This window comes from Balearica regulorum, chromosome 1 (genome assembly GCF_011004875.1).
Source record: "Balearica regulorum gibbericeps isolate bBalReg1 chromosome 1, bBalReg1.pri, whole genome shotgun sequence".
Lineage (NCBI taxonomy): Eukaryota > Metazoa > Chordata > Aves > Gruiformes > Gruidae > Balearica > Balearica regulorum.
Window position 1 is genome coordinate 14,004,160 of NC_046184.1, and position 13,955 is coordinate 14,018,114.

Consider the following 13,955-nt stretch of genomic DNA (forward strand, 5'->3'; position numbering starts at 1 on the left):
CGCTATTTAAATCACAATTTAAAACACTATGGTGCCTATTCCAGGGAGTTTATACAATCATAGAATCATGGAATGGTTTGTGTTGGAAGGGACCTTTTAAGACCACCTAGTTCCAACCCCACTGCCATGGGCAGGGACACCCTCCACTAGACCAGGTTGCCCAAAGCCCCATCCAACCTGGCCTTCAACACTTCCAGGGAGGGGGCATCCACAGCTTCTCTGGGCAACCTGTTCCAGTGCCTCACCACTCTAACAGTAAAGAATTTCTTGTGAGGGAAAACAATGAGGTATTGGAGGCTAGCTAGAAAAAAAAAAAAAGTTTTCTCAAAGAATTTAAAGGTATTTTTTTCAAAGAACTCAACATCCTTGCTCTGTCCTTGCGGGTTATTTTTTTAAAAAGAAATGCTGTCACTAATTTGAAAATCTTTTAATTTCTAAGTCTCTTTTAAGTCTTTTATAACTCTAAGAAACCAATTTCTAGTACTTCAGGAATGACAAAACCAGAATAAATGTCCTTCCCGCTATTAAAAGAAGTTACTGAGACTTAAAAATGTGTGATTTTTTTTTTAAATCAATTTTGAATAAAGAAGGAAATATTTCCTGAAATGTAAAAGGATGAATGCTAAAATAGCTGAGTGAATAAATTAATATTTAAAATGTATTTGTGTGGGGGGTTTATTTAATGTTATATATTTTATAAGAGTAAGAGCAATATAGTCAAAGCCCTAATGAGAAAAGTACAGTAACTTCTTCAGTATGCCACCAGTTTCTCACATGCATAAAGGTGACATCCTCTTCATTGGATGATATTTGGCTTTGTTAATGAATGGTCTTTGACTTATTTAGCAAGACATTTAAGCACACATACACCTTAAACATGCAATGAATTTTGCCTTATTCTAGCTTGTGTTTAGAAGTTTGCCTGGGCATTTTCTCTCTATGTAAAATGCATAATTTTCTACACAATACCAAAATCTGAATATATGCAATGATTATTTGTATTCAATTTCCAGTCTTTCTGTTGAAGAGTAGACTCAGGAGAAGCAAAATAAACTTCTCCAAATATGAGAGAGACTTTTAACACATTTCTTATTAGCACTACATTTCTTGTTTACTGAGTCTACAGGGTGTTGTCATTTATTTATTTTTTTTTAATTAATAAGATCTCTTGTCAGGTACAACTCTAAGAGTCAACATATTTCTTCCAAATGCAACAAATTCCCTGAATGAAAGACAGATCGCAACAGGAACATTCACTTATTGGGCATCAGAGTAACTACAGAAAAAGAAGGCACTAACAGTGGGAAAAAAACTTCCATTTTGATACCTGAGACACAACTCTGTAAGAAAATCTGACTTTACTGTATCTTTCCTCCCCTGTCCTTCCTGTAAGTATATGTCATCCTTATTGCAGTAAATTCTGCTCTGCTTTGATGGGCAGAATGACTCTGCTGTCATTCGAAAAACCAGAAAGGAAAATTCTCTTGTGGAGTGCAAATCTATGTTGTACATTCTACATTTTCCACAGCAAAAGCAACAGAGATCTGCTGCAAAGGCTGCAGGAAAGTGTTTGACCCTTACAATTCTTCTTTATCAGCACAGTATGAAGGTGCTGATTACTGCACATAAAACATTGTGCTCTCTGCTACATTTTTAAAGCAATACTTACAAAGTCTAAATTGAAAGAGATCTTAATATAACTTCCTCTATATGCTAATAAAATGCATAATATAAAGTCAAAACATGCAAATAGGAGCTTGTTAAAAAGCAGACTGATAGATTTCCTTTTATCAAATAATGTTTTAAGATTAGAAAAGGTATTTATTACACATGCTTGAATGTTATATGCTTAAACAAGGCAAACAGCAAAAATGGTAACAGTTTTGTAGCTAGTACTAGCGACCAGATCAGAAAATACAAAAATGATAAATGGTCAATTTCTGGATTAACTTATCTGTCTTGTGGGAAAGAGAAACTGGAAGCCTTAGAAATGCAGTGTAAGCAAGACCTCGGCTTATTGCCGAGGTCGTGGGTTGTGCTATGTGAAAACCAGAGTAAGAAGCAATGCAGCGTTTTAAAGACTAGCTGTGGCAGGCAAGGAGAAAGAAAACATTTATGATGACACATTGTGGGACTGTAATTCAAGGCAGCATAAATTTAATTCAGATATAATCTTATGATATTTTAAATTATCACATTAAATGACGTTTTCCTGGATTTCCCAACACTCTTTATTTAGCTTAGTTTTGTTGTTGTGGGTTTTTTTAATCCATCAAAGATACAGACATTTTAATTACTTTTTCACCTTTTAATTACTTTTCACAAATTCTCCGTTAAAGCCAAATAATAAACTTATTGGTCAGAATTCTGTTCAAACAGTGACTGAGTGAATAGTCTCTATGGCAAGTTTTTGTAACGAGGTTTCTCCTTGATTTCTGATTTCTGTATGCTCAGTGACAAGAGTTTGCCCCAAAAGGAACAGCAGAACTGGCTCTGAACCCTGCGCACAAGGCAGGACCTGCCAAGAACATCTAATGTGGAAGCCTGTGATGTTTAACCTGGCTCCCACCCTCACTATTTTGCTTTCCAGAGTCTTAGCAACTTGACATATTGAAGATATCTTGTTAGTAATTCTTTCACTAGCAATTATTTTCTAGACCGCAGTGTAGAGCAGTGCCTCTGCTAGAGCTAACATTTAGAATTTTTCACCATAAAATCTAGCTTATGGAAAACACAATTTTTAAAAATTTAAAAGTTAAAATTACCAGTTTTTCAGTTTTCCTCAGGCCTAATCATCCTGGAGCAAAAAATAATTCTGCTTAACAAACATTCTTTTCAGATCAGCTTCACAGCAGCTGAACTTCCTAATTCTGACTGTTTCTGAATTACCTTTTATTGGTTACTGCCTATACATGTGCTAATACTGTACTATACATGTTTCTAAAATATGTTTTAACGATACTGCAACTTTACTGCTTCATATTCATGCAGGTTTTTAAATGAATGGATTTTTTTTTCAGAAAGCCTAGATAAATAGTAAACACATTCTTCATTCTTTAATCATACCATATCTGAGATGCTGGTTCCAGAGATATCAATGGATATCAATGACGACATATTTCCCAAGGCTTCAATTCCAGCATCAGTCACATTTTCACAGTAACGCAGATGTAGGTAGGTCAATTCATGACATCTAAATTACATAAAAACCCCAGAAACGTCAGCTTTCCACTTTTGTTATAGAGGTGTAATATAGCAAGTATATTTTTTTAATAACCCTTGCTGAGTTTTTTTTCAGGGGACCTATGAAAATAAGCACTCTAGACTTTTGATATGTAGCACTGCCAAGGATTCCACTCATAATGCATAATCATCAAAAATATTTCAAAGCATGAACAGCAATTAAATCAAAATATGGAAATCAAGGAGCTCTATTACATACAAATATTTTTTTTTAATTGATTCAATGCTTGACTTTTCCCCATCTCCAAATCTGTTGTATCTTGCATAAGAACTTCAAAGCTCACTGCACAGCAGAATTCAGGACCCCGTGGCTGTACCCACACCAGCTACAGCTATGCCAATAATGGTCTACAGCAAATGAAGACACTGGAGGTTCTGCAAATCAGCACTCACTGACCATACATGGAAAAGTGAGTTTTACTGTGTAAGTAAGCACCGTAAACTGTATCTTCCCATAATCCAACCAGAAGACCTAAGACATCTGACTCCTCAAGCAGTGCATCTATGCTCAGAGCCTCAGGGGTAACACTCCATCATTCAAACAGAGAAGGCATTCCCTAGCTTACCAGCAAGCGTGCCACAATTATTCACAACCTCTGGTACAAAAACATAAACAGGGGCCTGCTGAGACATCTAGCAAGGAGTGGAAAGACTCACTCCAATCTTCTCTGGAGATTTAAATATTATCTTTTGATTGCCAACACCAAAACTCCTTCTGAGGAACTGGAAGAGGTTTAGCAGTAGAGTGCTTTTTCTTTGTGCAGACATGAGTATTGAGTTTACAAACATGTGACATCATACATACTAATCTTCTAACGTAGTTTTTTCACTGACAACCATCATTTAAGCACTTTATTTCCCCCTAAAATTAAGACTTCTCAGGTTTCCATATTTAAATTGATGAATTCCCCTTTATCATAGAATCATAGAATCATGGAATGGTTTGTGTTGGAAGGGACCTTTTAAGACCACCTAGTTCCAACCCCACTGCCATGGGCAGGGACACCCTCCACTAGACCAGGTTGCCCAAAGCCCCATCCAACCTGGCCTTGAACACTTCCAGGGAGGGGGCATCCACAGCCTCTCTGGGCAACCTGTTCCAGTGCCTCACCACCCTCACAGTCAAGAATTTCTTTCTAACATCTAATCTAAATCGACCCTCCTTCAGCTTAAACCCATTGCCCCTTGTCCTGTCACTACACTCCCCAATAAACAGTCCCTCACCATCTTTCCTGTAGGCCCCTTCAGGTACTGGAAGGCCGCAATTAGATCTCCCTGGAGCCTTCTCTTCTCCAGGCTGAACAATCCCAACTCTCTCAGCCTGTCCTCATAGGAGATCCTTATGGAATGGATCTTTTTTTAAAAGAGACTCACAATGCCAAAAGGGACCAGTCATTTATCTAGTACAATTTTGTGCATATAATTGGCTGTATAATTTTACCTATTAACATATTAAGAACTTTAACATTAGAAATACACTGAAAGTCTAACCACATTAGAAAAATACTGTACTGGACTACGGTACCTTTGTGCTATTTCTGTGACAGAAGCATCAGTGACACGAATACAATTAGTCAAATTCAGCTCTCTTAGCTTAGCTCCTGAAGAACCTTGTACAAATGGCCTTACACCTCCATCACTGATTCTAAAAGAGAAATATAGGCAATATTTATAATATGTATTTTTCCTACTCTATACAAATCAATATAAAATTTGCATTCAGCAGCCTACATTGCAGATAAGCAGAAATTAATCATGGTATTTTTTAATAGCCTTTTAAACCCAAAAAGGAGTCAGAATAATTAATGGCTTGATTAGAAAGATGCTGCTTTTTGGAACTGCTAAAAATCAGAACTTTCTGAAAAAGTCTGTTGGAGATTATAAGAAATTCCATTAGTTCCACCACTCAGATATGACAGCACCCCAAAAGACAGAGCTTGGAAAACATATCTAGAAAGTATCAGAACCTGTTTAAACATTTCAGAGTAGTATTTGTTTTAGTATCTTTGTTAATTTAAGGAACTGAAATAATTTAAAGGAAAAATTACCTTCTAGCACAGAAGCAAAAGTCATAGGTAGTATATGTATGTAGTAGTTGTTCTATACACATGCATGAAGACTTTACCTGAGTTCTTCCTTGGAGTGTTTCATTTAAGCGATTGTATGTCTCACACCCAAATCACTAACTCATAATGTACCCAAAAGTTATAAAAATTAAGTATAGATAAGATGATAGAAAATCTTTCAGCCAAGTTGAGAGGGTTAGAGAGCTGACTACAACTTGGGAAGTGTTTCAATATAGTTCATATCTCTGGTATGTTTAACATTACTTGCACACTTAGCTTTTCAATGCATTCCCAGTATTTCTTCCATGTTCCCCGATGAATAAAAAATTAATCCCAGAATTCTGAAGGATAGAATCATATTTTGGCTTGTACAGCTTCTTGCAGCACAAAGAATCACTGCAAATCCCAAAGTCCTAGAGACATATGGGTAGGAATAGCACTACTAATAAAACTGAACAGAGCCTCATTATGTGACCACAAGCTACAGATCAAGCTATATTTCATAAAGTGTTAAAGTAATCACTCTGCAATAATTCAACTGCTGTAGTAGTTTTGGTGTTATTTCACAGTGCAGTTGTTTTTCATTCAAGATAGATAAATTTAAGAAATATACTTTCAGAATAATTAACTTGCATAAAGTCTGTAAGGAATGCAGAGGCTTTAATAGATATTCTCTAACTGCGCTGGGCTTCAGGGCTGAAATAGCCACATTATAACTTTAGAAATAATTGTGCAGTGAATACACACGCTAAGGTTCTCTACTCAGCTGATGAACTGTGTAAGAACACAGGCCACACACTGCTTTATCATACATGAAGATAACACATTCAAACACGGAAAAATGTGCCGAGGGTATGAGCCACCACATTGCCTGTGCCTGGTTTTGTACACCTTTTTACTCACATCTCTATTATTTCTTAATTCTAATAATTATGACCAGTTAATTTTCTTTCTTCATTTTTTACATGTAGTCAAATACTTCCTGTAATTTAAGAATTCTGAATTGTTAGATTTGCTCTTTCTGTTCATTTTTCAAAAAATTTTCCATATGACTAAGTTAGAAAAACTTAGAATCTTAGACTAAGATATAATGCCAATGAAAAAAAAGGAAACTGATTAAGACCACTAAGATGGCCAAGCATTTCAAAATCTGTTCTTAAGATTCTACCACCAGCATGGCACTTCCCTTGATCTCTACGAGAAATTGCTAAACATTTCTAACTCACAATGTGAATTTTTATAGCAACACACTGTCCAAATAAGAGAAACATAAGTACTAACAATCCCCCTTTTGTAGTTCCATATCTCTCGAGAGAAACTACCAAGTTTAGATGTGTTACAATCTACGGATTTGTTAATGCTGAAACTTTTACAAGTGTCTGCAAAAGCAATAATATAAACACAGAGTTTTACAATAGCTTTACAACTGCTTAAGACGTTTTGTTAAGGTAATTCAGCAATTCTTCAGCAGCAGAGACCGTAGACACATGTGCAAACACACTCACAGCCCAAGATTTGGCTAACAGACTGGAAAATCCAGCCTTCTAAAACTTAAACCAGAAAATGCAGGCAGCTGTCCCATCTGCCCGGCTGAACTACCAACATGATGTCACGGTATTACTCCAGCACTTCTCAGCGCATCTACAGGCAATGTTATCAGATTTTTACACAGCATTAACAGGCACAAAAAGTACTTTAGTTACACATTAAAGCAGGATCTCTAAAACTTCACATGAAGTCAGAAATTTTAAGATAAGCAGCAATTCTATCTTGTTTGCATTAATTCATAGGTCTGTTGATTTCAAAAGGTTTGGAGGTTTTGCCTTCCCTGTTCCCTGCCATCCTTGACCCCATCACCGTGCCACAAAACAGGGACCAAGCGTGCAGCTTCGGCAGCCCTTTCATTTCTCTTTGTTTCTACTGATACATGACACGCCTAAGTGGAAAACAGTCTTCACATAAAATATATCCTTCCTCTACAACATAAACAACAATGTTGTCTTGGTAATTATAAAAAATGGCAGTTTTACTTATATCTTAGTACTAGATAGTTACAAAGTATTATTTAATAGTTACAAAATTAAACAATATCCAAATTTTCATAGAGCTTTGGCACTGGCATTGTCTTTGGTTATCATTTTCATCTTCGTAGCCACGTTCCAGCACTAAGATATGCCATGGCTATTAACTAATATTACATCTACAGTTGATTTTTCTGCTTGAACTGGAGTAATAATGACTGGATTTTTGAACACATGATACAGGAACAAAAAATACTTGTATAAAATATCTTTAAATATTAATATACATGTATTAACATTCTAAGACTTTATTTTTAAAACTGAAATATGTGCTTACAGGACTTATTATAATTATGAATATAATTAACTTTACTAAAATTCCTTTACAATGGTTTACATAAATCTGGATGTGGTGTAGTACCTTATGCAGTCTGCTACATTTAGTACAAGAATATGCTTCAATGGTGAAATCATCTTAAGACCAGCATCTGTAATCTTCTGGCAATCAGCCATATGAATGTGCCTGATGTATGGGCAGCATTTACTCATCAACTTGAAACTTAAATCAGTAATTTGGTTATTCCCTGTTGAAATATATAAAGATGCAAGTTATACATCTGACATACATTAAGGGCCTGATCCAAATAATACCCACTGAAATCAGTTGAAAGATTCTTATTTATTTCATATTGACTAGATGAATTTTAAAAATACATCATCCTAATAATTTTGTGATTATACTAACCTTCAGTGCTGACCTTGACAAGTTTACATTTAGCAAGGGCCTTAAAAGTTGTATCAGAAAGATGTGGAGAGTCGAGAAAGATAACAGACATTATCTGTTGGCATTTTTCAACCAGAGCCTTCGAAAGGAAAAAGCGAAATAATATTTTCATATATCTATGCTGTCACATAACAAAAGATCAGCAAATATTCTGCATATGATACCAAATGTTACCATTTCAAACAAATAGTTATAATCCATTTTAACAGTAACTTCTAGACAGTGAGCAGTATATAAACAACTTAAATTCTCCATATATTTATTATGTTTGGGAACATAAGGAAAAGAAGTAAGTAACTGGAGACATGAAGTATGGCAGACACCCAATACAGTGATCTAGTTAACAATCGCTTTTGCAGAAGACTGAATATTCTTTTTTGATGGGTAAAATCAGTAGCAGACTGCTGTTCCCATAGATTATACTTAGCACTGAAAAAAATGAAAACTTCTCATTTGTAAACTGGAAGACCATAATTCAGCCATACCCACACAGCAAAGGAAGACAAGACAACTGAAAGTTTCTGAATGTGACTGCAAGTGAGCAAGATTTATAAGCATAAGTAGATAATAGTTTTAAAAATGTTTTAGGAGAGAAATTTTCCTCTTAAATTGTTTCTGCATAACTTTAAAGTCAGTTGAGAGGATAACCTAGTTCCAACATCAGAAAGTTTCTCAAAGTTCAGATTTATTTTCAATTTCTTACTTGAATACATCTGTCTGTAAGAGTTGGCATTTTGTTGATTAGCAAATCTTGAATCCCACTGCAGCCATTGGCAATATTTCTGAAGCCATCAACTGAAATCTAGGTAAGAAATAAAATATTTATGCCTTAGAAAGCCTAACAGAAACAATACCGGAAAGGCCTGAGATGTCCTCAATACTTTAAAATCATAGGTACCTAGATGCTCACGAAACCAAGAAATGCATTAATCCCATTAAAAGAAAAACAGACCCATGAGGTATACATATTATTCAGAAATTTTAATAACATAATCCAAATCCAGGATCTGTTCCAAAAATGTGTCTACTAAGCAAGCAAGAGGAAGGCACAACAATTTCTACAGTCAACACCATTTATGGGAGTAGGAATGAATTGTCACATCCTTCTACCTTTGTCTTCCCAGCCTTAGGAGGTATTTGCACATGGCAGATGCTCACTTCTAGTCTGAAGCAATGTTTGAATGTGGTAAACTATCTTCATCGGTTTTTTCCAGATCCATCATGAAATGTGTGTTAAATTCAGATGGGATACAAAGACAGATCCTATGCAATCACAATTACATGGAGCTCGTTTAAAGAATCCTTCATGTAGGACCACACCACCAACTCTGCATATTCTAACAGAGCAATATTCAGTGAAACTATGAATGAACAGATGGATCTGTCAATTCAGTTTATTCCTTTTATCAGTACCAGGGAGTCAATTCTTCAATTTCCCAAATTCAATAGATATCAGTTCATTCTTGGCATACAAAGTAGTTCCTTTGACATATGAATCCTAAAGTACAGGACAGTTTCCTTTTAGCCCCATGTTCTACAGAGATCGTGGATGTGAACCATTCCTCCGCATTCGCATGTAGAGATCTCACTATTTCCCAGGGTTTTTTGAAGTTGTATAATACAATAATCTTGTGCAACTCAGACTACGGCTGTGCTCTGCACCAGGAATTCATTTGCAAAACATCACAAAAAAAGCAGTCTGGCATGTTCTCCTGGGTACTAAAGGCCTGTGAAGACAAGAATCCAAAGAAGGAAACTTCAAAGTATACTGGGAAGAATTCTTGCTGTACCCCACCTCTCCAGCTGCTGCGAAAGCCTGATTCGCTTAGTTACATTGCTGAAGGGGAGCGGCAGTGTAAAACACAGGCTTTGCTTAGCATATATACAATGTCTGACAGTGGACACCATTAGCAGACAGGAGATAGTCACAGAAAAGCAAGCCAGAAGCTGAGCAGCAGCCAATCACCCATCACACGTCAGTATGGCAGCAGTGCACCACAAGATCCTTCCAGTTCTTGCACTTGCAGCCTCAAGCCTTTGTAGCATATTTGACTGCTCCCCTCAATGACTTACCAGTGGAAACAAGCGTCAAGGCTGCTCTCCTTCCACTCTAGCACTGGGTGAGGGGGTTAACACACTGGGTTTCTCACTCTTCTTCTTTTTGCAAACTTAATGTTTGGGTTCTTTTTGCATGTGAGATTTTTTTTTTTCATGAACTGAATATCTGACTTTATGTTTTAATCAAGGTAGACTGTCTTTTCTTATCTGGCATAATGCCCCATCCTTTAACCTATGACCAGGTTGGCTTGCTCTTTATTTTCAGGCTGGAGTGGCCTTTTAAACAGATTCTTTATAAATTGTTTTAAATATTTTGATGTTAAATGTCTTGTCTCTCCTTCGTAAGGGATTGTGGCACTCTACCCAGTTCTTCCCTTGTGCAGGGAGGTGTCAGCACTAGAGGGCAACTGGTGGGGTCTGATACGGTGCAGCTGTGTAACCCTGGATCAGGCTTCTCGGAAAACGGCTGCATTGTAAGAAAGAGCTGAAGAAGGAAAAAGAGCAAAATCTTGGGGAGGGCAGGAGGGAAGGCTGCAGAAAAGGATTACACAGAAAGATAACCATCTTGTAAACACAAGCTGGTCAGAGCATGTAGAGCCTGTTGGCACACTCCAGGCTCTCACATGCCCTCCAACAGAGACAAGTCTGCTGGACAAAAGAACACCATAACTTTGGGAATGCGTTTGATGTGGATAACACATCAGTGAAGATCTGCAGATCGTACTGCAAATCTCACCCATCAGCATGGATAGGTTGGATTTGCCTACCCCAAATGATTGTGTACTAGTTTGGGGCTACTGTGACAAACGCAATCCTCTTTTCAACTGGTAGTGATCACCAAAAGGCAAAATGTCATCATGGAAAGATAGGTGCTAGTTCTAGGACAGAATATGAAATTCAGTTGTCCAAATTCTATGGTTTTGTACTCACTATTGTTATAGGTAATGTAGGACAATATAATCCTATCTTCAGTTTCCTCAGCCCAAAACCTCTGGTCTGTATGAAAGAGATTAACTTAAATTGTGACCGCAAGCGAGCAGCTGCCTGAGGGAGGTATTGGCAAATCTGGATTCTCTGCTAGTCAGGAAGCGCTAATTGCTCTAACACGGCATGACCAATTCATTCAGAGTTTACCTAACCCTGCAACAGGCCTCTTCATTGTTGGCTCTCAAGCAGCACAACAACAGAAGACAGCATGTTTCTACAACACGCACCAAGTAGTTTAATCTGTTAAAGTGAAACAAATCACCTGCTAGAAATTTCAGTTTGAGAGGTGAATTTCTGGTAATTGAACCTTGTTCTTGGTCCATATACTACAAAGAGCAAACCACTCCCAAGAGAAGAGAGGGTGTGTTACATCATACAGTTTGCTGTAATACATGGTAATAACATTGTCCATTATAATCTGAACATGATGCCTTTTCAAAAGAAGATTGAGGTTTTCACTCTTCTAAAAAATCAGCCCCGGTTTGTTACGCAGTTTGAGGATGCTTTAGCTGTTATGACAGTAGGATTTCCCCTTGTAACTGCTGAACAGATTTGCTATAATGAGAAGGAACAACTCTGCTCCCAAGGAAGCGTCACTCAAAAGCTGAGATAGTGCAGAACACGCCATGTTTTGTAAGGGTCAGTTCAAACACATGCATCAGTCGTAACCAACTCCAACTGGCCCCTATGACTGCTGATGAAAGGAAGGTACGGGGCTTAATGGGACCTGCTGCCAATTGTTCTTGGGATTTTTTTTTCCAAGAACATATTGTTAAGAGTACCTACCTCGGCTGGTGATCACAGTTAAATACACAGAGTAGGAATACAAGACCCCTCGTGTCTAGGTACCTAAAATTCAGGCATAAATACAATGAAATGAAGGATCTTAGTTACATTACTTGTTGTTTTGGCCAAGATTTTAAAAATATCACTGAAGAAAACTAAATGCAGACTCAGGAGCCTAGTTTTAAGCTCCTGAGTTGGCAAATGTCAGCCATTTAGCTGAGCAGTAAAGATAAATACCTGCAAGGCTTACAGGTTGTTCTGATAATTGTAGAACAGGAATCACTGTTGAGAGGACTTTAAAATCAGGGAAGTAGGTAAGGAAAAATGCTAAGTCAGGAAAGTGCCAATAAAATTGATGATGATTTAAAAAATAGACTGAAAATGCTAAAGCCTTTGTTTACTCCACTGAAATTAGGAACATAACTGAGGTGTCTATGTTAGACAATTATGAAACCTGGGATCTCTATACAGCAACCAAACAGCAAGAAAGATCTCAAGACAGGTCAGATCTGGAAAAGTCTGAATTGCCTCTGGAGTCTTCTCTCCCTCTCTAACTGTTATATGGATAAATTAAGGTAATTTTCTAGGCACTACCTTAGGTTAAATGCCTAAAATTAAGTGAAATTCCCATTCTCAAAAGGATAGATAGTAGGTAACAAGTAATCAGATCAAACTCAACGATGCTGAAGGACAGAAGTAGCATACTGTTTCTGTTTCAGTAATGATTGCATGATGTTAACTGCAGTCTTATCTCTTTGTCTGGAAAAACACTGTTTGCTTAACATAGCCATTTGATACCACGAATAGCAGCAATTTAGTGTTTTCCTCCATGCAAGCCAAAAACAATTAAGTGGCTAATAACATCCCTGCGCAGATTGTTTCACATTTTTTTTCCTTGAACTGTTTTTTAACTTAAAGCTGGACAATGGATCTCAGGCACCAGGCTGAGAAAGTTTCAGTATGAAACATGCTTTCAGATAAGATTTAACTAAATTAGTCAACATGCTGCTGCAATTTAGTCAACATGCTGCTGCAATATCGTATGTATTTGTCTTATTTTTCTTTATTCCTAGAACAAAATCTTGATTTTGAATTTCTTTTCTAAAGCCTCTATGGATTATCTATGAAACTTCAGGCACTCTTGAAGATAAGGTGTAGAAATATGAAATTTTGTGCACATTTTAGTAAAACAATTTCTTTCTCAACTCACTTGGAATTTCAATGTTTAATAGATTGCCTCAAGAGTGAACAGCTTGACCTGAGAACCAATGTCAGGATACAAATGGAATTTAATACTGCATTCTTTGCCCTGGATCAGTAAAATCCCACTTAAACCTCCTTCTTCTTCAAACCAATTGTGAAGGAGGATGCTTTGAAGGTTATTGTGAGTCTTAGGTCCTATTAAATTCTGCAAAACAGACTTTTCCTGCATGACTCAGTAAGATCATATTATAAATGCATTATTTTTCTTGCAATGTCCAGGATCAGAAGTCAGTGCAATGATCGTATATAAAATACAATTCTTTGTCTGTGAGGATTTTTCAGTCTAATATTTAAATGACTGATTTGGGTTTTTTTCTTAACTGTATGCTAGTATATTGTGATCTGAAATGAAAGTACATCAAAACAAACATGGAGCAAACCACAGCTAAAAATTTGTCCCCATAGATTTAGAAAACAAACGTAGTGAAAAGATGAAATGCTTGTAAGAAGGTCAAAATTAATTTCATTTAATCTTTTTTATAGTTTCTTAATTCCAAAGAATAGTACCACACAGAATTTTTATTCAGGTTTTGGCTTATTTGCTACCCATACAGTACTGCTTTAAAATTCCTTCTTTCTCCCCCTGAGCTGTCTGCATTTGTGGAATCCACCCTGCAAGGCAGAACGCTGTCTGCAGTGCAGAAGGGATTTTGAAGAAACACTGTTCTATGACTCTAGTATTGTCAATGCACTGTGAGTTCAGAAAGTTGAAAATCAGTGTTCAGGATTGAGGAAGTACTCTTGCGG

At 36.8% G+C, this 13,955-nt stretch overlaps 1 protein-coding gene across 1 annotated transcript in view; it reads right to left on the reverse strand.

Moving 5' to 3' along the window:
• FBXL13 (F-box and leucine rich repeat protein 13) overlaps nucleotides 1–13,955 on the reverse strand; it is a 102,348-nt gene that overhangs the window by 24,874 nt on the left and 63,519 nt on the right. The window contains exons 13-17 of the mRNA XM_075776541.1: nucleotides 8,818–8,916; nucleotides 8,076–8,193; nucleotides 7,752–7,914; nucleotides 4,769–4,888; nucleotides 3,067–3,193 (exon numbers count right to left, since the gene is read on the reverse strand). Coding sequence (XP_075632656.1) covers nucleotides 3,067–3,193; nucleotides 4,769–4,888; nucleotides 7,752–7,914; nucleotides 8,076–8,193; nucleotides 8,818–8,916 — 627 coding nt within the window. The remainder of the gene's footprint in view (nucleotides 1–3,066; nucleotides 3,194–4,768; nucleotides 4,889–7,751; nucleotides 7,915–8,075; nucleotides 8,194–8,817; nucleotides 8,917–13,955) is intronic.